Source organism: Podarcis cretensis (genome assembly GCF_951804945.1).
Source record: "Podarcis cretensis genome assembly, chromosome: 3".
Lineage (NCBI taxonomy): Eukaryota > Metazoa > Chordata > Lepidosauria > Squamata > Lacertidae > Podarcis > Podarcis cretensis.
Genome location: NC_137172.1, coordinates 110465785 through 110489152, shown reverse-complemented (window position 1 = coordinate 110489152; position 23368 = coordinate 110465785). Strand labels below are relative to the sequence as shown.

Sequence of the window (23368 nt, the reverse complement as noted above, 5' to 3'; positions counted from 1 at the left end):
GGTAGCCTGGCTGGCACATTACACAGTGGCCCAGGGCTTATCCCCACCTCCATTTGACCACCAACTTTTGTCTGGGGGAAACCTGACATTTAGTTCTGAATTGGAACAAACTGCAACTGAGTTTTCCACGGATTGTTGTTTGCTCCGATTTAGCACTAAAGAGTGGGTTTTCAGGGGGAAAGCGGCAGGGCCAAGGCAAAACTGCTCAGACTTGTGCCTAGAAAGCATGGGACAAGCAGAAAACCACTTGGACCCTTTCTTTATAGGCACGGGATAATCAGAAGAGTGGACAAGCCCTTAGTGTAAGCATACACGCTCCCAAAGAAGAGATTGCAATCATTTTGCTGCTGCTTCCCATTTGTTCTGCTGCTAATTGTGATGTCCAAACCAGGACTAATCAATTAGATCTCCTGGACAAACCATGAGTTTTAAAACAAATAACAAACCTTCTGCTGACCCCGCCGATCTCTCCAGGGAGCACAGTCAGATACATGTAAAAGCTGGAGGGGGAGAGCTTTTATTTCATTAGCAAGTGCATGTATCATGTATATGCTGAACACCATACCAGCCAGATTAGAGTATCAGGATTGAACTCTGAGCTACCACAAACTTCAAACATAAACGCTATAGGAAATCCATGTTGTTAATCTGGAATTAATCCGAATTCTTTATTTTGATCGCAACAGAGAAAGGAACAGAGTACAAAGGGTATTGATCCTGGTAGCCAATTGCACTGGCTGCCAATTAGCTTCCAGGCCCAATTCAAAGCGCTGTTTTTCACCTATAAAGCCTTAAATGGCTCAGGACCGCAATACCTCAAGGACTGTCTCTTCCCATATAAACTGCCCCAGATTCTGTGTTCATCATCTGAGGCCCTTCTTCATGTGCCTCCTCCACTTGAGGTCTGGAGGATGGCAACATGAGAACGGGCCTTTTCTGCAGTGGCTCCCCATTTGTGAAATATTCTCCCAAGAGAGGTCCGCCTATATATTTTTAGGTGACAGGCAAACGTTCCTCTTAAACAGGCCTTTGGCTGATTTATATTCTACAACCTTTTAAATGTGTCTGTGGGAAGGGAGGGGTTTTTGTTGTTGTTGTTTGTTGTTTTGTTTTAATTATTTACTTGTTTTTATCCTGTATTTTGTTTTGTGAACCACCCTGAGATCTTACGACGAAGGGCAACATATAATTCTAATAAATAACAACAACAATAAGGGAAGTAAGAATTGCTTTTGAAAAAAGATTGTAACTTTTATAGATTACTTTTCAAATTTGAGGAACTGTCACTGCTCAAGAAAATAAATTTTGCAAAATCCTCTCCAGAATACATTATTCAAATAAATTGACTGAGAGAAAAACACCCATGGAGCTGCTTGTGTGTTTGATGCAGGTGAAAAGGGACTTAATTTGTTGGCTGAAATATAGTTCCTTGTGCAGAGTTTGCTACTCGCACATATGCTTTACCAATGACCAGATCTATTAAATAAAAGGAAACAAGGGCAAGGTTTATAGGGTCACTTCCATCATATAGTTTTTTCATGTTGGCCTAACTCAGATCTTCAATTCAGGAGGTTTTAATAATGCCATTTATGTTTTATTACATCAACATTGTGATTTAAATATTGAAATAAGGTTTTTTTCACTTGGCTGTAGGTTCACTGGAAAGATAATGAAGAATGTAATCAACATGGGTTCATATAACTACCTCGGCTTTGCAGAAACTGATCCTAGCGCTTTGAAAACTGTGGGCACTATGCTGCATAAATACGGCACAGGCGTATGTAGCACCAGACAGGAAATGGGTAAGGAACAGTTTTTCAGTTACTACCACGATCTTTAGTGTTGGGAGCTCTTTTTTGGAAATGGCTAAAAATCCATTTGAGAATACATTTCTGGCTCCATTTCAAACCAAGAAGCCATTTTTAAATGTAGCCATCATGCAAATTTGTTGTACTTATAAGCACCTTTAAAAAATCATTCTGTTCTCTCATAAAATCAGCTGACAGGATCAGTATGGAACATAACGTATTTTATATTAGTCACACGCAACATTGGGCAACGGTATCCAGGATTAGTTTATCTGCTCTGGATCAATTATAATGCCTTCTGTGACACTGAGGCTTAAGTCTTTCAGTATCTCTAAGGAATATTTGAATAATATGCAAATGCTTCACTGGAGGTATAAAAGTGCAACGGGCACGAAACAGACTAGCAGGGGCACCATTATCCTGGAACATTATCTCAAGAAAAAGCACAGTGACACCGACATAAAGTTTTTTTCCATTAGGCGACTGAAGTCTGACCCATACATCAGAATTAATAATAATAATATTTATACCCTGCCCATCTGGCTGGGTTTCCCCAGCCACTCTGGGCAGCTCCCAACAGAATATTAAAAACACAATAAAACATCAAACACTCAAAACTTCCCTAAACAGGGCTGCCTTCAGGTGTCTTCTCAAAGTCAGATAGTTGTTTATTTCCTTGGCATCTGATGGGAGGGTGTTCCACAGGGAGGGCACCACTACTATGAAGTCCCTCTGCCTGGTTCCCTGTAACCTCACTTCTCGCAGGGAGGGAACCGCCAGAAGGCCTTTGGAACTGTACTTCAGGGCCAAGGCCGTTTAGAGCTTTAAAGGTCAGCACCAACATTTTGAATTGTGCTAGAAAACGTACTGGGAGCCAATGTAGGTCTTTCAGGACTGGTGTTATATGGTCTCAGAAGCCACTCCCAGTCACCAGTCTAGCTGCTGCATTCTGGATTAGTTGTAGTTTCCGGGTCGCCTTCAAAGATAGCCCCACATAGAGCACATTGCAGTAGTCCAAGCTGGAGATAACCAGAGCATGCACCACCTTCTCAATACTAAGAAAGTACTCTTGAGACAAGAAATTAAGTTTATTCATCTTCTTAATACAATCACACCGCATGGGTTGAATACATCTTTTGATTTGGGCTGTTTCTTGTAGTACCTCCTTAAGAAATCCTCGGTGTTTCAGTCTCTACTAATAAATGTCTACTAATGGGCTTCCTCTGTGCTCTGCTAGCCAGCAAGCAGCAGTTGTCTCTACTTGTACCCAATGTGGGACCTTATTAACTTCACAGGGTGAGTCAGCCTGCTCATGGTCTGGAATAGTTTACACTACAGTGGAACCTTGGTTGTTGAACACTTCGGAAGCTGAACGCCGACAACCCGGAAGTGAATGCTTCAGTTTTCGAACGAGCCTCAAATGTCGAATGGCTTCTTAGGCGTGTTTCTCCATTTTTTAAAAGGAATTTGCCAACCAGCAATTGTGCCTTGGTTGCTGAACATTTTGGAAGTTGAACAGTCTTCCGGAATGGATTACGTTCAACAACGAGGTTCCACTGCATATAGTCTGGCTTGGGTTGCTACCATATTCTTCTATATTGTCAGCTGAAGAAGGAGTTTCTCTTCGAAACTGGGATCACCGGCCTCCAGTCCTGTTTGCTATAGCTGCTCCACCACTCCCAATAACTCCCTTGCGTCGAAGATAATGAAAATATATCATTAATTGTAATATTGTACTTATTTTGACGATTCTGGAGTACTGCTTGCATGTACTGTATGCCTTGTAATAGCGGGTACATTGTGACGAATACATTTGTGGTACTTTGCTTGCCATATATCGTGTCTTTGTACGCTGGCATGAACCCCTGTGTTTTCTATTTGGGTGTGTTCCTATACAGTGGGTTCCTTATTTTTGTGCTTGGGAGTAAGGAAGAGGCAGAGTTTCTCCAAACTTTAGCTTTTTGGAATTCCTGACATCCCAAAAACCTTAGGGGAAAGCTGGTTGAACTTGTTCTGAGCTCCAGTAAATAGTTTTTCTACGCATTACCAGCAACAGCACCAGTGAACACTTGCTTTATAGCAGTCATACCATTGGTGCATTGTGCTCATTATTGTCAATGTTGACTGTGTGCCACTGTCTAGGATTTCAGGCAGGAGTCCTTTCCCAACTGTACCTGGAGAATCTAATGTCAAACCTGGGATTTTTTCACTTGCAAAGCATGCACTCTGCTAGTGAGCTATGACCCTTCCAGTAAGCACAGTGTTGGTCGATGTAACAATATTTGTGCCTGCCAGCCTAAGCATGTAAATCCCTGCCTAGATTGAGTTAGTTCTATCCTTTTTGCATTAAAAGTTGGGCTTAGAAACATGTTGAAACTGAACTGGGTATTTCATCCCCACCCTGTGTATCTTGTCACAAACCTCCCAGTGATAAGATCTGGTAGGTGGCTCATGGTTTTTCATGAACACCTCACCTACCACCTACAGAGGTTCCACTCTAATTAGAAATGTGCAAAGCAAAGGGCTGGTCTTGCACACCCTTGCCAGTCAGGTTTGACTTATGCAAAGATGAATCAGGAATTAGTTCTCATTATGTTCTGAGAGCCATTGACATGCAGATGTAGCTGCATCTTAATGTAGCCTGAAACATATCTGTCACACTGGTTTTTGCCTGTAACACAGACAAGGATGCTTTTGCAACATCATGGAGGTGACCTTGCTAATTGCCAGAAATTGTATTTGGTTAGTTCATTTGAACAGCCGAGAGTGTTCCATTATCTGATGATTTGTCATAGAGTAATCCAATAGCCATGTCATAATTTCCAATTTATAGTGGTCATTTGTAAAAATTTGGAAGCTATTGTGGGGAGGCGGGAGTCTTAACAGTAAACTTGTGTTACCTGTTTTAAGAACGCATTGGTCTGAATCTAGAGTAGCACTTCGGCAAATAGGCTGCAGTCCCAGAATTTCCCCCTTGCTGTTCCAGAGGGTCCTTCAATCCTCTGGAGCAGATTTTCGGATAGGGGAAATGGGGAATCAGCAAAAACTGACACACACCACATCCTGTGAGCAGAACTTTGCACCTGGGATCTCTGGATCCAACTGGACATAGTAACTGTGTGTGTTATATTTCATGAAAGTACAAAAGTGGAAATACTGTTTGTTTGCTTTTTATTCAAACAATAATTACCAATATTTGGTGCTGGCAAACAGCTGTTAGCCCACATATACCTTGGCTTTTGTCAGTTGAGAAGATTATTTTTTAAATTAACTTTACAATACTGCTGTGCCACTTAGCAGCTGAAGCTCACCAGACAGTTCAGAAAACAGAGGTTCAAACTATAAAATGCAAGAACATAACAATAAACGTAACATAAAATCTAAAAACCAGTTAAGACAGCCGCATAATAAAGCCAACAGCAGAAACCAGTAGCAGTGCAAGAATCTAAAAATCATCAAAATATATAACCTGAAGGATTAAAATTGTGAGAGGAGAGTGACCTCAGCTTTATCTCAGAAACTTGCATTTTTGGGGTGTTTGTATGTGTTGGACATGGTGGAACAGCCCAGAAAAGCCTAATCATGTTTAGAATACTGACTGACAGTTGGGGGGGGGCAGGGGAGAAACCAGTTGAAAACCAGACAAGGGAATGAAATGGAGTATCCTGTCAAAGGGCATAGGGCTGGTTTTCAAAAACATGGAAGAGGAGCACCCCACGTATTGCAACAGGCTTTTTGTAGGTACATTAGGACTGGCATACAGGGTAAATCCACAGTGCCTTCTAGATCAACCACAGGAATGAACTAAAAGTCTTTGCTGTTAGTTCGCGGCCACTCCCAACAATTTCCATAAATAGATGAATAAAATTGAGGAGGGATTCCTGAGGGTGGGAAGAGGAGGGCCTAAAACCATCCAAACCCTTTTGTGGATATTTGCACATGGATAGATCTACTGACTTTCTGGGTAGAATAGGGCTGTGGGCAGGGACATGTATTTAGCCCTGCCCCCAGAGCCACATGACTCCTCTGGTCCCTTTGTATGTTTTTAGTGAACTTTTGCAGCGGGGAAGGAGCCATGGATTAGTTAATCAGAGCTGGTCCAACTCCATCATCAGATCTTTGTTGGCCTTTTATAGCTCCTACTTCACCTAAGTAAGGAAAAACCACACTTGAGATTGAACACTTAGTTATGTCAGCATATGGGATCTTTTAAATAAAAACATTACGTACGTTTATTCATTTATTTCTCTCTAGAAATTTTTATATGCCAGTACATCACAATAATATATCATAGCTCTCTGCAACAGTCGAAAGAAAACCATACAACAGAAATATATAAGAAGCTCAAAACCATTCTCATGTAAGATTCGGAGTAATCTGCCGGGTATATCCACTTCTTGCAAACTGTCTGCTTTGATTTTCTTGGGAAGTACTAATGTGATCTGTGAAACTATTTTTAATTGTTTCCAACAGGCAACCTTGACAAACATGTTGAGTTAGAAAATCTGGTGGCAGAATTCCTGGGCGTTGAAGCGGCTATGGCATTTGGCATGGGCTTTGCTACAAATTCTATGAACATCCCTGCATTGGTTGGGAAGGTGAGTGAACGTCTTTAGGAATGTCCATATCCCAGGAAACTTATGGACCTTGTGGAAGGTGATGCCCAGGAAAATGTACCTGAGTCATCCTTTCCAGTTTTATTTGCCAGGCTAAGACATTTTAATTTATCCAGGCTTTTGATAGTTAAGTTAGCCGCTATTATGCTACTCATCTTTCAGTGTGCTGAGGTAGACTCCATCCTTCTTAATTTATTGTTGGGTGAGCATTTCAGGAATTTTCTACTGTATGGTGTTTTTAATTTGACTGTTAGTTTATTTTACCTGTCTGTCTTTTATATTATTAACTCGCTATAGTACACTTTTTATGAAATGAATAACAAATGCAATTAACAGTGATAGAGATAATTTTGGGGTGTTTGACTCCCTCGGGAAGGAAACATTAGCAGTGATAGTGAACCTTTTAGAACCTTTTAGAAAGTAACCTTTTAGAAAGTAACATCCACCCTTTTTAAGAATGAGTGGTTGGAACAAGATGGCTAAACGTTTCTGTGTTCCATTTGTCAGAAAGAAAAATAAACACCTTAGTCCACAAAGACGAAATGCAAAACCAAAGTTGTATGCTTCAGTTCAGTCACACGACGGTCCGAAGATTAAAGTGTTGCTTCCATAAAGAATCATGTTCAGAGCAGGCTTCCCTTGAACCTACTAAAGACCTTTCTTACAATATTTCTCAATCAATAAACGTTACAATAAAAGTAAAAAATTGGACATTGATGACAATTACCAAGACCAAATAACATATTGTGATTCGTTATTTACTTCCACAGGGAAGTCTTATTTTAAGTGATGAACTGAACCATTCTTCACTTGTTCTCGGTGCAAGGCTCTCAGGTGCTACAATTAGAGTCTTCAGACACAACAGTAAGTATTAATACTAGGTATGTTGGGTAAAAGTGGAAAAGTGTTCAAGTGGAATTAAACTGACTTGTGTACACGCAAGGAAACTTCTGTCAATTGACATATGAGACTATTTCACTGGAGATAAGGCATGTTAAAACGTGTTTGTACTTCTCATTCATTTAAAAAGAAACACAGCTTTCTGTTTTGCACAAAAGCCCTTAAATTACCCAGGTTGATCTGTGGTATTCAGAACTTTTGGAGGAAACTTTACTGACTCTCTTTGTTGTGAAACAATTCCCATGCTCCTAAGTTATTAGAAAAACTGTACAAATGAGTAACTAAAAATGGCCCATACTTCAGTTGGTGCATCAGTTAAACTTTTATGAGCACACTATATACTATATAGCAAATTACATGCCTGACTGACATTGTTTAGGAAAAAGAAGCTACCCATATTAGTCTGTTGCGACAAAAAAAAAAAAAGTATTGTGGCACCATTTTAAAGAATAATGAATTTTATCATGGTGTAAGCTTTTGTGGATTTGAATCCATGTCATCAGATGTATGGAATGCTACCACAATCTGGCAGAATATACATGGGTGTTTGTGTTATGAGCAAGCACTGATCTCAACATTTTATATCAAACATGGAATGGTTGGGAAGACAAAATCCAGCTTCTGTATAAAAGATCACCATTAAGATACTTGGTTTACTGAAAATTTAATATGGTTGTATGATAAACTAAAAGTATCTTCTACCCCACTGCTCACTCAAGGTAAAATGCACCTCTCACTAATGTGATGCAACGTGTTTTGGTTGTTGACTGGGGTTGCTTCTCAGGGTCATGTAAAGCAGCAGGCTTATTATGCAGTAGAGAGCTTGGAAGTTTGTAAAACATAGTAAGACCAACTCACATCTTAACTTGTACGAATTTATCTGTACATGCTTGGCTGAATTTATTTATTTTTAAAGGTGGGCGTCTGGGGGGAAAACATTAGCAGTCTTACCTGCCATTGCACTCAGCTTGGGAGAGCATTCAGAGGTGCAGGGAGAGTGTTTTAACCATAAGCAATTTTGGCTTTATGCACTATCGCCCACATAAGTTGAGAGCTGACTGTGTGTTGCAGGAAGACACCCATAAAAACACACCCCACCATGAACAGTAACAGTATTCTAAATGTTGACATTCTTGTTCAGGAAAGAAGTCACTCAGATGTGTCCTTGAACAATTAAATTGTTCAAATATTTAAAAAGATGAATCCGCTGCTGGTCTCCAATTTTTGAAAAGCACAGACTTTTGTTACCCAGAGCATGACAGGATTACGGTCTTCCTTATTGGAAGGAGGGATATAAATGTTCTGCAAAGAAATTACATGAATAAACATCTGATGCACTGCTTTCTTGTGTTTTTGTAACCAGATATACAAAGCTTAGAAAAGCTTTTGAAGGAAGCAGTAATACATGGACAACCTCGAAGTCGGAGAGCATGGAAAAAGATTCTGATTCTTGTGGAAGGCATTTACAGGTATACAGAAATTGCAACTCCTGTGCAAGCTCAAGTTGACTTTCACTCCCTGCCATGATTTGGAAGACAATGGGTCTGTAGCTTCTAATTCCATAGGCTCCTTGCATTGTGTAGAACCCCCATCTCACAAGAAGCCTCCATGAATGTGAAAGGCTCCCCACTGCAGATATGGGAGAGCTGAGCTGGCACCTTTCTTCCTACTCGTGATTCTGGTTCCAGATTATGGCAATACAGCTCAGGATCTTAAGGGCTGCCTTCCCCCATTCGATCCAACCTGGACCCTGTGCTTGTCATCTGAGGCTCTTCTCTTTGTCCCCCCTCCCTAAGAGGTTTGGAAGATGACAACACAAGAACAGGCCTTTTCTGTGGTGGCTTCCCATCTGTGGAATGCTCTCCCCAGGTGTGCATGGTTCATTCATTCAGCCTTTGTTGTCATAATGCATGCCTGGTGTCATTATTACATCATTATGTTAGGATATTTCCGTTCCTCCTTAAAAAGGGAACAGGCTGTTGTGTGTCACATGCCTGTTTACTTCCTGCTCACTGGGAGTTTCCGTTTTGTATATAGCTTTTGTTTCTGGCTGTTTTCCTCAACACGGATGCAAGCAGTCATGTTTTTTCCTTTGTTCTGATCAACATTGAATAAAGCTGTAAATATGCTCTCCTGGGTGAATCTTCCGTTGTGGGAACTCTGCAGAAAGGGTGTGCATGAGTATTGGAATGTGTCTGAGGCTCGTGTCGCTAATTGACTGATGCTGTTCCAACGGGAGACCGGAAATCGTCCGGAGACAACATGGCTGCCTGATTGCCCGTGTCTCCCTGGAAGTATCCCAACACATAACACTATCATTTGGATAACAGATGGTATATTAATAATAATAATATGCATATGAATAGGGATCATGTAGCATGATTCTTAAAACAATAAAGGATATATATCTGTGAGAAAGACACAGATTGCTTTTGGCATTGTTGGAAGGCTTTTTTTATAACATGTCATGGATGAAAATCTCTAGAGATCTTTTGTTTGCATAATGAATTGCACTTGGTCTGAATGTTGTGTTGCATTCCAAACTGGTCAGTGTTTCTGCAAGGTGTTGGAACTCTTCATCAAAGCAATCATGTTATCTGAATTTAGCAAGTAGATGGGTGGATGGGAAATAATAGAGCAATGAAATCATGAGTACACCCACACTTCCTGCTTAATGACATCTGGAAGGTGTCTTCGCTGTACTCTTTTCAGTTCCTACTAAAAACATGTTTTAGACCAGCCTATGTGTAATGTTGACATGTTTTAACTAATTATTTTAATTGTTTTTGACTGGATCAAGGAGTCTGTGCAAGATGAAAAATGAGTGGAGACCCCCCCTCCCTCAACAGATAAAGCCCGAGTTTAGAGTAGAGAGGTTAGGGAGTGATATGATGCAAAAACGGCAGGCTGGAAAAGCAGAGAGAGACAGAGAGCCATGCTGGATCTCTGGCTGAATCCAAGGCTGTGGCTATGGGAGAAACAAAACCCTTTTGGGGTGTTGACACAGTGAACCTTTCCATCACAGGCTCAGGTTATATACAGGGTGGCCCAAAAGTAGGTATACTGCTTTAGAATCCACTTTCTTTGTTCTTTGACTCAAGAAGTTCTCATCATTCAAAATATCGGTAAAGGAAAAGAATTGTTTCTTTCTTTGAAACCTACTTTTGGACCACCCTGTATGTGTGTAAATAAACTATATATCCTACAGACACCACAGTCTCCACTGTGCTTCATTCCCTTTTGGGACACTCCTTTGTTGACACCTAAGGAATAAACAAGAGTCCACAGCTAAGCTACTTTTGGTTTGTTGAACTCTAGTGCTTCTTTGTCTCTTGCTGGTAGCTGCTCACGAGTACAAACGAGTATACTTAGGTTTTTCTCCACTGTGGCTTGAGCTGCTTGGATGCAATCAATAGCATTATGTCCATATTATGCAACAATAGCTACAGCTGAATCAATTAAGTGCTCATTTCTCAGCTGTTTTCTTTTGTTTCCCACAGTATGGAAGGCTCCATTGTACGCTTGCCGGAGATAATTGCCTTGAAGAGAAAATACAAAGCCTATGTCTACTTGGACGAAGCTCACAGCATAGGTGCCGTTGGCCCAACAGGAAGAGGAGTTGTGGAATACTTTGGAATGGATCCCAACGATGTTGATGTACTGATGGGAACATTCACCAAAAGCTTTGGAGCAGCAGGGGGATACATAGCAGGCAAAAAGGTATTGGCATCAATTGTCAGCATTTGTAGGTGTGTAAAAACTCAAATGGCAGTGATTGCTAACCATTTCAAAAATGGAATAAGACCTGGGTTGCTATAGCAGTCAGGAAGCAGATATCCTATTCTGGTACCTAGAAAATCCTGCCACTGCTCATGTTTTTGCAAAAGTTTTTGCTTCCTTGTGTGTATATTTGCACTAGGTTTGAAGGACTTCATGTGGTTCCATCTGCATCCACAGAACAGAGAATATTCCAGTTTTGAGGTCCCTCTCTACATGATTTTACAGAGTTCACATACTTCTGAATGAATATCATGTCACAAATATAGAGCTCTTTGGATTCTCCTGTTGACAGTAAACATTGTTTCTGCTACATTTGATAACTGTGCCAATATCTCATCCCACTATTTGTGTCAGGGAACTGCCATCGGAAAGACAGGAGGTGGAGGGGCTCTCAGAAGTCAGGAGAGACTCAGCAGCGGCGGAAGGCAGCAGCAGGGGGAGAGTGGGAGATCAGGGAGAGAGAGAGACGAAGGAATGGCTCAGGGAGTCTTCCAGCGATAACAGCGGAGAAGTCTCAGGTCCTCCCATAGGTACACCCACTCCTCGCCGGAAACTGTCGCGCCGAGAATCTAGACGACGCGTTTCCGTCAAGGAGCTTTTATGCTGGAGTATATTCCGTAAACACCCACTGTCGGATTCTGCCAGCGACTGAGGGAGCCATGCTCCGCTAAAAACAGAGCCTTGCTAAGTTGAGCAAACTCTGAGGGACTAAGCTTTACGCACAAGCAGCTCATCATCCCATCACAATTTGCATGCAGGTTGTTGTTGTTTTTTAAATAATATTTATTAAAGTTTTAAATGTTACAAAAAGAGAAAGAGATAACTCCAAGTTAAACAAAAACTTGACAACACATCACAATAATGAAAGAAGAGAATAGGAAATTTTTTTTTATAAAAAACAGAAAAATAGAAACAATTAAAAAACACAACAAACCTTCCCATAACTTATCTTTCATTTGCTTGTTTCCTTGACCTCCTCACACCTCCCTTTTTTGTATTCTAGTTCGGTTAGCTATTTCAGCAAATCCTTTCCATCTTTCCCAATTTTTATCCTATAATTTATCTTAATATAATGTAACTTTACCTTTCCTCCTTTCATCCATTAACAATCTATTTTTACTTAATCCTTTATAATATTTCTGCTAAAGCCACATAACTTCATTCCAGCCTCCTTCTAACATTCCTTAATTTTACAATGTTTCTGTAGATAAACTTTAAATTTCTTCCAATCTTCTTCCACCGACTCTTCTCCCTGGTCTCAGATTCTGTCAGTCATTTCCGCCAGTTCCATGAAGTCCATCACCTTCATCTGCCATTCTTCCCGGGTGGGTAGATCTTGTGTCTTCCAGTACTTTGCAATAAGTATTCTTGCTGCTGTTGTAGCATACATAAAGAAAGTTCTATCCTTCTTTGGCACCAATTGGCCGACCATGCCCAGGAGAAAGGCCTCTGGTTTCTTCAGAAAAGTATATTTAAATACCTTTTTCATTTCATTGTAGATCATTTCCCAGAAAGTCTTAATCCTTGGGCATGTCCACCAAAGGTGAAAGAATGTGCCTTCAGTCTCTTTACATTTCCAACATTTATTATCGGGCAAACGATAAATTTTTGCAAGCTTGACTGGTGTCATGTACCACCTGTATATCATTTTCATTATATTCTCTCTTAAGGCGTTACATGCCGTAAATTTCATACCTGTGGCCCATAACTGTTCCCAGTCAGCCATCATAATATTATGTCCAACATCTTGTGCCCATTTAATCATAGCTGATTTCACCGTTTCATTCTGAGTGTTCCATTTCAACAGCAAGTTATACATTCTTGACAAGTTCTTACTTTTGGGATCTAACAGTTCTATTTCCAATTTTGATTTTTCCACCTGGAAGCCAATTTTTTTGTCCAGATCATATGCCTCCATTATTTGATAATAATAGAGCCAATCTCGCACTCTATTTTTTAGTTTTTCAAAACTCTGTAGTTTTAATCTATCTCCCTCTTGTTCCAGAATTTCCCAATATTTCGGCCATTTGGCCTCCATATTGAGCTTTTTCTGAGCCTTCGCTTCCATTGGTGACAACCACCTTGGGGTTTTATTTTCGAGCAAGTCCTTATATCTTATCCAGACGTTAAACAGTGCTTTTCTGACAATATGATTTTTAAACGCTTTATGTGCTTTGACCTTATCATACCACAAATATGCATGCCACCCAAATACGTTGTTAAAACCTTCTAGATCCAGCACGTCAGTATTTTCAAGAAGCAACCATTCTCTCAGCCAGCAAAAAGCGGCTGATTCATAATAAAGTTTAAGGTCTGGCAGAGCAAATCCACCTCTTTCTTTAGCATCAGTTAGTATCTTAAATTTTATTCGAGGTTTCTTGCCCTGCCAGACAAATCTAGAAATATCTCTCTGCCACTTCTTGAAACAATCCATTTTATCCAGAATTTGCAATGTTTGAAACAAAAACAGCATCCTAGGCAGTACATTCATTTTTATCGCAGCAATTCGGCCTAGCAATGATAGCTTCAGATTTGACCATATTTCTAATTTCTAATTTCTTTTTCACTTCCATCCAACATTTTTCATAGTTATCCTTAAATAAGTTCACATTCTTGGCAGTCATATTGACCCCTAGGTATTTCACTTTCTTAACCAGTGTTAATCCTGTCTCCTTCTGAAACCTCTCTCTCTCAATCACTGTTAGGTTTTTCTCTAAAACCTTAGTTTTCATTTTGTTCTACTTAAAACCCGCTACCTGACCAAATTCTTGAATTAGTTCCAGTACTCTTTTAGTACTAGACTCTGGCTCCTGTAATGTCAATACCAATATCAGCAAATGCTTTCAATTTGTACTGTTTAGCTCCGACTTGTATACCTTTAACCAATTGGTCCCTTCTAATCATGTTTAAAAGGACCTCCAGGACCGATATAAAAAGCAATGGAGAGATTGGGCAACCTTGTCGTGTTCCTTTCTCTATCTTAAATTCTTCTGTCACTACATTATTCACAATTAATTTAGCCTTTTGTTCTGAGTAAATTGCACCTATACCATTTCCAAACCCTTGACCAACCCCCATCCCTTGTAAGTTTTTCTTCATGAAACTCCAAGAAATGTTGTCAAAGGTTTTCTCCGCGTCCACAAATATCAGAACTGCTTTAGTATTAATATTCACTTGTAATTTCTCTAAGATATTAATTATGTTCCTCGTATTGTCAGACAAGTGTCTGCCCGGGAGAAAGCCCGCTTGATCTTTATGAATTTCTTCTACTAACACCTTTTTTAGTCTTTTAGCCAAAATATCTGCAAAAATTTTATAATCCACATTAAGCAAAGATATGGGGCGGTAATTCTTAAGCTGCGTCTTCTCAGACTCTATTTTCAGTATGTGTAATATAAGCTTCCTTCCACGACTCTGGTGCCCTTTTCCCTTCCAATATTTCATTACAGACTTCCTTTAAAGGTTGTACTAACCATTCTTTCAGGGATCTATAATATCTTGAAGTCAAACCATCCGGTCCTGGGGATTTACCTAATTGCATGAATGGCCCCTTCTACCTCCTGGTCCGTTACTTTATAATTCAACATTAACTTATTTTCTTGAGAGATTTTTTTGTAGTCCATTTATTTTCAAAAAACGGTCAATGTCCATTTCTTTCTGCGTCTCCTGTGTATATAGTTGTTTAAAGTACCTCTGGAAGAACTTTCTGATCTCCGCTGGATTCTGTATATTCTTTCCTTCCAGTTCCAAGTTTGTAATAATATTAAGTTTTTGTCTTTTTTTCATTTGCCAAGACAGCAGTTTTCCGCATTTATTATTTGCATGCAGGTTGTTCATAGTAAGCACTTTCTAATTAATGTAATTGAATATGATGATATAAGGGAGAAATGCAGCAACAATTTGCACACTGGTAACTGAGTTCTCAAATGGTTTTTTGGAATGCCTCTGAATTCCTTTTGTTATTTGATCTTAAGAAAATTTTAATGATTTCTCTGTACTGGGCACATTACATGTCTTCAGAAGTCATGTGCTTGCTGCAAAAATTGCTCTTTGCTTGAGTAATATTGGGGAAAGGTGCAGTTGCATACAGCTTATATGCAAGTCCTGCCAAAGGATTGTAGCTAAACATGAAAGAATTTTACATTGACTGCATAGTTTCCTTAGGGTTGTGAACTTTCAAGTCTTATGTTGCTTGAGTATAAACAAGTAAAACTGTGAGCATGTTTTGTTTTGTTTTTGTCTGCAGGGGAAACTGTAGTCAGATTTTTCACTTGAGTCAGCTTAAATTGGCTTCTGTGCTACTCTTTGCATCAGATCCCTATTAGCACTGTTTAATAACCTCTCACCTCTGAGACCAGAGGTGTGCTCAGTCAGACACGCCTTTGAAAAAGATCCAGGTTGCAGGTATTGAATTGCAGATCATTTAATTAGGCATTGCTACTGTGCCAGGCCTAATTTAGCATTAAACTAATTTGAAACACTGTTGAAAAATAAATTTCCTGATGTACTTTTCCATTCAAATACTGTATTGTGGGTCTAGGCTGAATAACCTTTTTCTGAATGAGAGAGCTCCGTGCCTCCTTTTAAGGGATTGAAATAGAACAAAACACTGAACCCATAAAAAGAGATAGAATAGCAGTTTATTTCTTCTGGGTACAAGGTCCATGGGAAGGACTATCTCTAGTGATAGTGCATTAAAATATCATCCTCTGCTGTCTATCTGTTCTCTCATTACATGGAAATTTGGAAGCATGATGCTTCATGCCATGCACTGACTTTTTAAAAGTGTGCCCTTTTGACAGTTGCTATAAGAGTACTTGAGGGAATCAGTGAAACAAATAGTTGATTTAGCCATTGGTTCAAAACTGAGGTATGTTTCTAAAAGTTTTGCATTTCGGTTTACAGTTGAGTGTGCAGCCAATTCTGGATCTGATTGCTCTTACCACCTGCAAACTTCTGTTCCAACAAACATAAAGAGGTTTTGGTGTCTGCGCTAAAACTTTATTCTGTTTTTATTCCAGGAACTAGTAGACTACTTACGGGTTCACTCCCATAGTGCTGCATATGCTTCATCTATGGCTGCTCCAGTTGTGGAACAAATCATAAGAGCAATGAAATGTGTCATGGGACTAGATGGAACCACAAAAGGTAGGATATTGTGCTGACTGAGAAGATTTCCTTTTAGAGTTGTTTGAAATGGGAGGGGGAATAACAGCATTTCACCTTAAGAAAGGCATGCTTGTGGATGAATGCAACTGATCATTTGTGGTCAATGTATGAGCAAAACATAGCATTTGGGGGACTTAATTCCTGGCCTTCATACACCTGCAAGCACACTTTGCTTGGAGGATGTTGTTAGACCAATAGTGATGCAGTGATTCTGACTTGGTAGGTGTAAGAAGCCAGGAACAAGCATCGGGGAGCATGTGCTTCTTCACTCTTGCTGTCTCAAGATCTTGGTTGTAAACCTAAACTGACACTGAGTTACATTTCCCCATTTTAGATGTAAAGGGAAACTGATTTACAGTGGTGCCCCGCAAGACGAATGCCTCGCAAGACGAAAAACCCGCTAGACGAAAGGGTTTTCCGTTTTTGAGGCACTTCGCAAGACGAATTTCCCTATGGGCTTGCTTCGCAAGACGAAAACGTCTTGCGAGTCTTGCGATTTTTTTTGCTTTTTTCTCCCTTTTTCTAAGCCGCTAATAGCCGCTAAGCCGCTAATAGCGCTAACCTGCTAAGCCGCTAATAGGGTTGCTTCGCAAGACGAAAAAGCCGCTAGACGAAGAGACTCGCGGAACGGATTCTTTTCGTCTTGTGAGGCACCACTGTATTTCATCAGAACTGAAGTGCTGACACTTCAGTGTGCAAGAAGACAAGCACACAGGTCCAACACCCTATTCCTCACTTCATAAAACATGTATCGCTGTGTTGGGCTGTTTGTAAGGCATAATAATTACCTCCTTACATGGTGGGAATGTTAATCTGAATAAAAGAGTCACTGAACTGTTTCCCATAAACTTCTACATAACATAGAACAGACCATGGTCAGCAGTGCATGGGGTGGCAGTGACCCAAATGTCCAAGTGATTAAAAATTAAATATTATGAGTAACCCTGTTAAAAGGAATATTCTTGCAGAATTTTGGATTTGTTTCCTGTCTTGGATGAAAAAAAGGGCAGTTAGGACAAAGGTCTTATCTGCTTATATGAAATGATGCCCAGGTGGTTTGGGGCCAACAGTAAATTAAGTTTTTTTCTGATGTGGTTGAATTTGGCCAACATGTTTGGTGGAGCATCAAGAGGTGCCTACATAATTCATATCAGCTTCCCAGTGGCAACCACAACACCAGCATACTGAGAAGCAGGCACAAGTGGCCAGTACTATAGAACAGTGCCTATGAGATGCTAGCACAGAATGGGTGTACTTTGTCTCTATAGCATTTTTATGCCATAGTGTGTAGAATTGTTATACAGTTTCTAAAGTGGTGTGAAAGAGGGTAGGCTTCATCTATAGCAATAAATAAGAGCACACATGTAAAATTTGATTTATGGGCTGCTTTTTTGCAAATATTCTTGCCAGTGGAGGGCAACATTGCACTGTAGTTTTCCAAGATGATAGTATTCTTTCTGGCTGTAAGAAAGAAACATAAAAGGCTCCATCTGCACTTTTTCTCTTCTTACCTTTTTGAGCTGGTACAGATCCACAGATACAGAAGTTCTCAGAACCTGCAGGTTCAAGGGTTGTTGCATTGCAAGGAGCATAGCAAGGGGAAACTAACCGCAGTGGCTTTGATGCACACTAGCACATTGGGCATCCACTCACGGTACAAGCTTCTACTTTAAGTTGAACTGAGTTAACTATAGAGCGTGCTTTTGTTTCCCTCCCTGCCTCTTAAAAGGATCGCGTCAAAAGCATTTTTAAGGAGTGATTGTTTAAAAACTGCCTTATTTAGCACTTGCACCTAGTGTAGCATAGTGACAGGCCTATTTCTCAGTAAGGTAGAAAACATCAGTCTTGAATATACTACCCATACTTCTCATAAGGGGATACAGTGGTGGAAGAGATACAAACATGGCAAACTAGTATATTGGAGGGAAGACTAGGCTAGGACAATTACGGTATATCCAAATGAACTTCAAGGGACCCTTTTAAAGGAGTGAGGAAATTATGCTTCTCCTTTAAGCAGGAAGGTGGCAGCTGTGGCATTCCCTCCCACCCAGCCCCAAAGCTAAATGATCTGAAAGGGCATCATGCTCAATAGTATTAAAGGCCTTTGAGGATAATCTGCAGGCAATTGATAAGTATCTGAGATAAGGAAATAGGATGGAACTCTTCATCTAAGCCTACACACTTAAGCTGATTCAGCAGCTTCTTTCTGATCTGCTCAGAAAGCAATAAAGAAGACTTCCCACTTCACTAGAATAGAATTGCCCCTTCCATATAAGTGAATGGAGAAGCCTGTTTTACAAAAGTTCCATGTCCATGCTGGAGTTTCAGTAGAATTCCCCTTTGAAGCCTTGAAAAGGGAACAGTGTGAGCAAGATCCTGTTTTTTATAAATCAATAGAACCTCTGGTGTTAGTCCATTGCAAATTATTCTGTTTTAGCATGCTAAAACAAAACCTGGATGCAGCAGGCTGTTTCAAAGCCTCTGGCTGGGAAAGATTTAACTTCTTAATGTGCTGAATTCTGCAATATCTAGTAGGTTCAAAAATGAGCTGGAAAGTGGGCTTCTTCCATCGGTGTCAACGGAATGAATTATTGGACTTTGTCTTCCTTCAGTTTACAGAAAGAGAAGACTTTTAGACAGGGAATGATGAGCTGTGTGCCTTTGCTTCCAGATTTTATGTAAAGTTCATAAGCTGTTGTGAATGGAACTGAGGGAAGAGCCAAACTTACTTGGGTTGCTTCTTACCCTAACCAACAGAGTGGCAAAGATCAAATACAAATAATCATGCATTAAAGCTTAAAAATAATCAGTTAGCTTACTGGGGGAGGAAACCCTGGGTGGTTAAACTAGCCAAAATGATCCAAGTCAGAAAGGGGAAATAGAGTTATTACCATTTTCCTAAAAATACGACTTTTTATCATGTATTGGTGTAACAAGCCAAAGAAAAGAGAAATCCATATGATTTGTTGGGAATATTGTGAGATTTTGATTTATGAATTTGGCAGATTTCCTGGAATATTAGATATTTACCTAGCTAAATGTACTAGTTTTTTAAAATTTCTATTGAATTGTTTTTCCTTCCATCTTTCTTTGTACATTGTTTAAAATATAAAAAATGTGAACCAAAATTGTCCACTAGCCTCGCCTATGATAGAAAGATTGAAAAAGGATTTAATTTCTGTTTGCTATTAAGGCTCAGTTTGTAATTTTGTGTCGGGGCAAGATAATGTTTCTTCTTTGAAGAAAAAAAGTTCTGTCTGAATAGAGATCTTGTGTCAGTATAGGCCTAGTTTTCATTGTGGAGAAAACCAGTATATCTGTGCTGCACTACTTCAGATTGCAGGGGTTGGGGGGGTCTCACATGGTGGAAAACTCCTCTATTGGGGTAGGGGGGTTCTCTGTACATAGAAAACAAGAATATTCAGGAGTAAGAAGCCTAGGCCAAACTCCTCCCTGACCAGCTAGTCTTTTGTGCGTGCTTTATTTTTTAATATTGAGGACCTTTCCATCATGTGTGCACATACAGGCGCACACACAACAACAGCAACAACAACAGTCGGAAGGGATAATGCCCGAGCACAGATTTCACCACCTGAGTGAGAATTGTGTCCCACAAAAATGCTTAAGATTTTTAGTGAAAATCTGTGCTAACAATGAGGAAATCCCCATTGCAAATCTACCTATGCTGACCTACATACCATGGGTGCTGTAAAGCTTATTCAGAACCACCCAGAGTGCTATATTGCTAAGTCTATATTACAATATTCAGAAATATTCAAATAAAAAATTAAGTGCAATTCTGGGGCAGTAATTGTAGGTCCCTGGAATCATTGTTCCCCTCTGTGCCCCTCTCCAGGCTATCATTATACTTGCCATAGCTTAGGTCAGTAGTAAGCGGCGTTTCATGCTGGCCACATGACCTGGAAGCTGTACGCCAGCTCCCTCGGCCAATAAAGTGAGATACGCACCACAACCCCAGAGTCGTTCGCGACTGGACATAACGGTCAGGGGTCCCTTTACCTTAAACATAGAATTTAGCACCATCTAGCCTCTGTGTAAGAGGGACATGGGTGGCGCTGTGGGTTAAGCCACAGAGCCTAGGACTTGCCAATCGGAAGGTCGGCGGTTCGAATCCCCGCGACGGGGTGAGCTCCCATTGCTCAGTCCCTGCTCCTGCCAACCTAGCAGTTTGAAAGCACATCAAAGTGCAAGTAGATAAATAGGTACCTCTCCGGTGGGAAGGTAAACGGCATTTCCGTGCGCTGCTCTGGTTCGCCAGAAGTGGTTTAGTCATGCTGGCCACGTGACCCAGAAGCTGTACGCCGGCTCCCTCGGCCAATAAAGCAAGATGAGCGCTGCAACCCCAGAGTTGGTCATGACTAGACCCTTTACCTTTACTAGCCTCTGTGTAAGGCTCTTACTGCGGCTGGATTATTGTGTTTAGTAATGGGAATCTTTCGTTTTAACAGTCATCTACTCCACCACAGTGCTGCTTTTTTTTTTTTTTTGGCGCATCTATTTAGGCTTTTCAACAACAGCAAAAAGTATGAGAATGAGTTGAAAGGTCAAAAGACCTGTAGTGGATGAAAGTTGCCACAGCATCTACCCTCCTCTGGAGTGCTGACTTAAATTACATGTGCTACAAATTCCTTAGAAAGCTATCTCCTCCTAGTGGTGCAGCAGTAAAACTGCTAGCACATTTGCAAAGCTAAGCAGTCTCTGGTATTATTTCAGGTTGGATGGGAGCCTGTTTGTTGAGATTCCTACATGGCAGAGGGTTGGTCTAGATTGACCCTCAGGGTCCCTTCCGACTCTACAACTCTGTTACTCTATAGCTAAGAAATTAAAATAAGGCATCCTGCTTAACTACCGAAAGTCACACTTTCACAATTTGGTTTAGACAAAACAGTCTTAACCATTTTTGTCCTTTAGAAAGTTACCTTGATTTGATGGTTGAGGAGCCGCATCAATCTGCGAGTCTGTAATTGTGTTCAAGCACTGAGGTTTCTCTAAAGTACTTATCACCATAATATCTGTCCTTGTGTGTTAAAATAGCTTGGCAGAACATGTACACAAGGGTTGGGGAGGCAGTCGTGCTAGTGTGTGGTCTCTGACCACAAAACACATCATCAGAAATGACAGGAAAGTGCTGAGGCTTGGTAAAGAACAGCTTACACCCTTTCTGTCATCCACTCGAAGTAGGTTTGATACAGCCCAAGACATGCAGATGTGGGTAATGGGACATTTTTATATCTAAAAAGTCAGAAGGCAACGCATGACTAAACTCTGGCACATAGGAAGTAAGCTAGCACATGGGACAAAATGGTGGGCAGGTTGTGAGTTCTGTTCATGTACACAAATCAGCTTTTGAGGTTTTCCCATTACAGTGGTACCTCGGGTTACATACGCTTCAGGTTACACATGCTTCAGGTTACACTCTCCGCTAACCCAAAAATAGTGATTCAGGTTAAGAACTTTGCTTCAGAATGAGAACAGAAATCGTGCTCCGATGGCGCAGCAGCAGCGGGAGGCCCCATTAGCTAAAGTGGTGCTTCAGGTTAAGAACAGTTTCAGGTTAAATACGGACCTCCGGAACGAATTAAGTACTTAACCCGAGGTACCACTGTACAGCCAGGAAAAGGGATCTGTTCTTGAACTAACAATTTTTCTTTTCTTGGATCCTGGTAGAAAACTGGTGGTATTTATTTTTTTTACAGAAAAGAACTTTTTTTTTAATCTGTGCATTAAAAATGGATAGTCCCCAGTTTAATATTAATCATGCTAAACAATGCATTAAGCCTCTAAAAATTTCCTGCAAGCTATTCAAGCCCCCCCTCCCCCATTTTCTTCCGAGTTCTTTTAAAATCTGTTGTGCCAAAAATATTTTTGGAAGTACCCCCAGACTATTGTTTTTATTAGAACTGGAAAGCTTTGTAGTAAGATGCTTTTTTGTGTTTTTGATACTCTGGCACAGCTGTTTTTGTTTTAGTGCCACTGGAGAGATGGTTAAGCTATTTGTCGTCCCTCTAACTCAACGGATTTGTCAAATGGAAACTGAATGGCAAACCCAAAGAATAACAGCCAGAATGCCTGTGTGAGCAGATCTGTGTATAAAAGATACTTACAGACTGTACTGGGCTTTTTGTTCCCTTCCCATTCATTCAGCAGGGCACAGGTCATCTCCAAAGCATCTTTTTCTATAAGAAAATTTCTCACTTGGGAAGTCCATGAGCTCCAAATTACCCTTTATTATGAAGGACAGTCACTGTTCTGGTACTGCCTCCTGGTAAATCACCACTCCTAGTTTTGTTCAATTTTTCCCCTCTGGAGAATCCCTTGTTAAAATTTTGTTAAGGTCACTTCTGTCACTTTTCAGGGTTTAGCTCCCACCCCAAGGCCCCTGGAACTTAAACACCAAGAGCCCCACACAATACCTTGCATGCCACTTCGCATTCTTCAGTCTAGTATGGAATATTTTGAACTGTTGCTAACAAGTTGTGTGTGTTTTAGGATTGTTATTGTTTGTCAAGAATAGCAATTTTTGGCTTTCAAATTCAGTGAAAGACTACTGACTTCTGAGAGTGAAGGGCGGATGGTGATCATCATCAACAACAATAATAATAATAATAAAATAAAAAAATTCCTTCCAGTAGCACCTTAAAGACCAACTAGGTTAGTACTTGGTATGAGCTTTCGTGTGCATGCACACGAAAGCTCATACCAAGTACTAACCTAGTTGGTCTTTAAGGTGCTACTGGAAGGAATTTTTTTATTTTGTTTTGACTATGGCAGACCAACACGGCTACCTATCTGTAACTAATAATAATAATACTGCAGGATACATGGGTCTAGTGCGTAACTGTGATGGCTAAGGGGCATGGCTTGGACAGGGATCCTTAGTAGAAGAACTGAGCTGTTAGAAGCCAACCCTGTTTTCATCTGTAAATTGTGGAGATCTGTTCCAAGTACCGTATTTTTTGCTCTATAAGACGCACCAGACCATAAGACGCCTCTAGTTTTTGGAAGCGGAAAACAAGAAAAAAAATTCTTAATCCCAGAAGCCAGGACAGCAAGCGGGATCTCTGCACAGTGATC

The 23368-nt window shown here is 40.4% G+C and overlaps 1 protein-coding gene across 2 annotated transcripts in view; it reads left to right on the top strand.

Moving 5' to 3' along the window:
• SPTLC3 (serine palmitoyltransferase long chain base subunit 3) overlaps positions 1–23368 on the top strand; it is a 65167-nt gene that overhangs the window by 32538 nt on the left and 9261 nt on the right. For both annotated transcript variants that reach the window (XM_079969882.1, XM_079969881.1), the window contains exons 4-9: positions 1654–1802; positions 6282–6406; positions 7195–7288; positions 8688–8793; positions 10825–11044; positions 16126–16252. In XM_079969882.1, coding sequence (XP_079826008.1) covers positions 1654–1802; positions 6282–6406; positions 7195–7288; positions 8688–8793; positions 10825–11044; positions 16126–16252 — 821 coding nt within the window. The remainder of the gene's footprint in view (positions 1–1653; positions 1803–6281; positions 6407–7194; positions 7289–8687; positions 8794–10824; positions 11045–16125; positions 16253–23368) is intronic.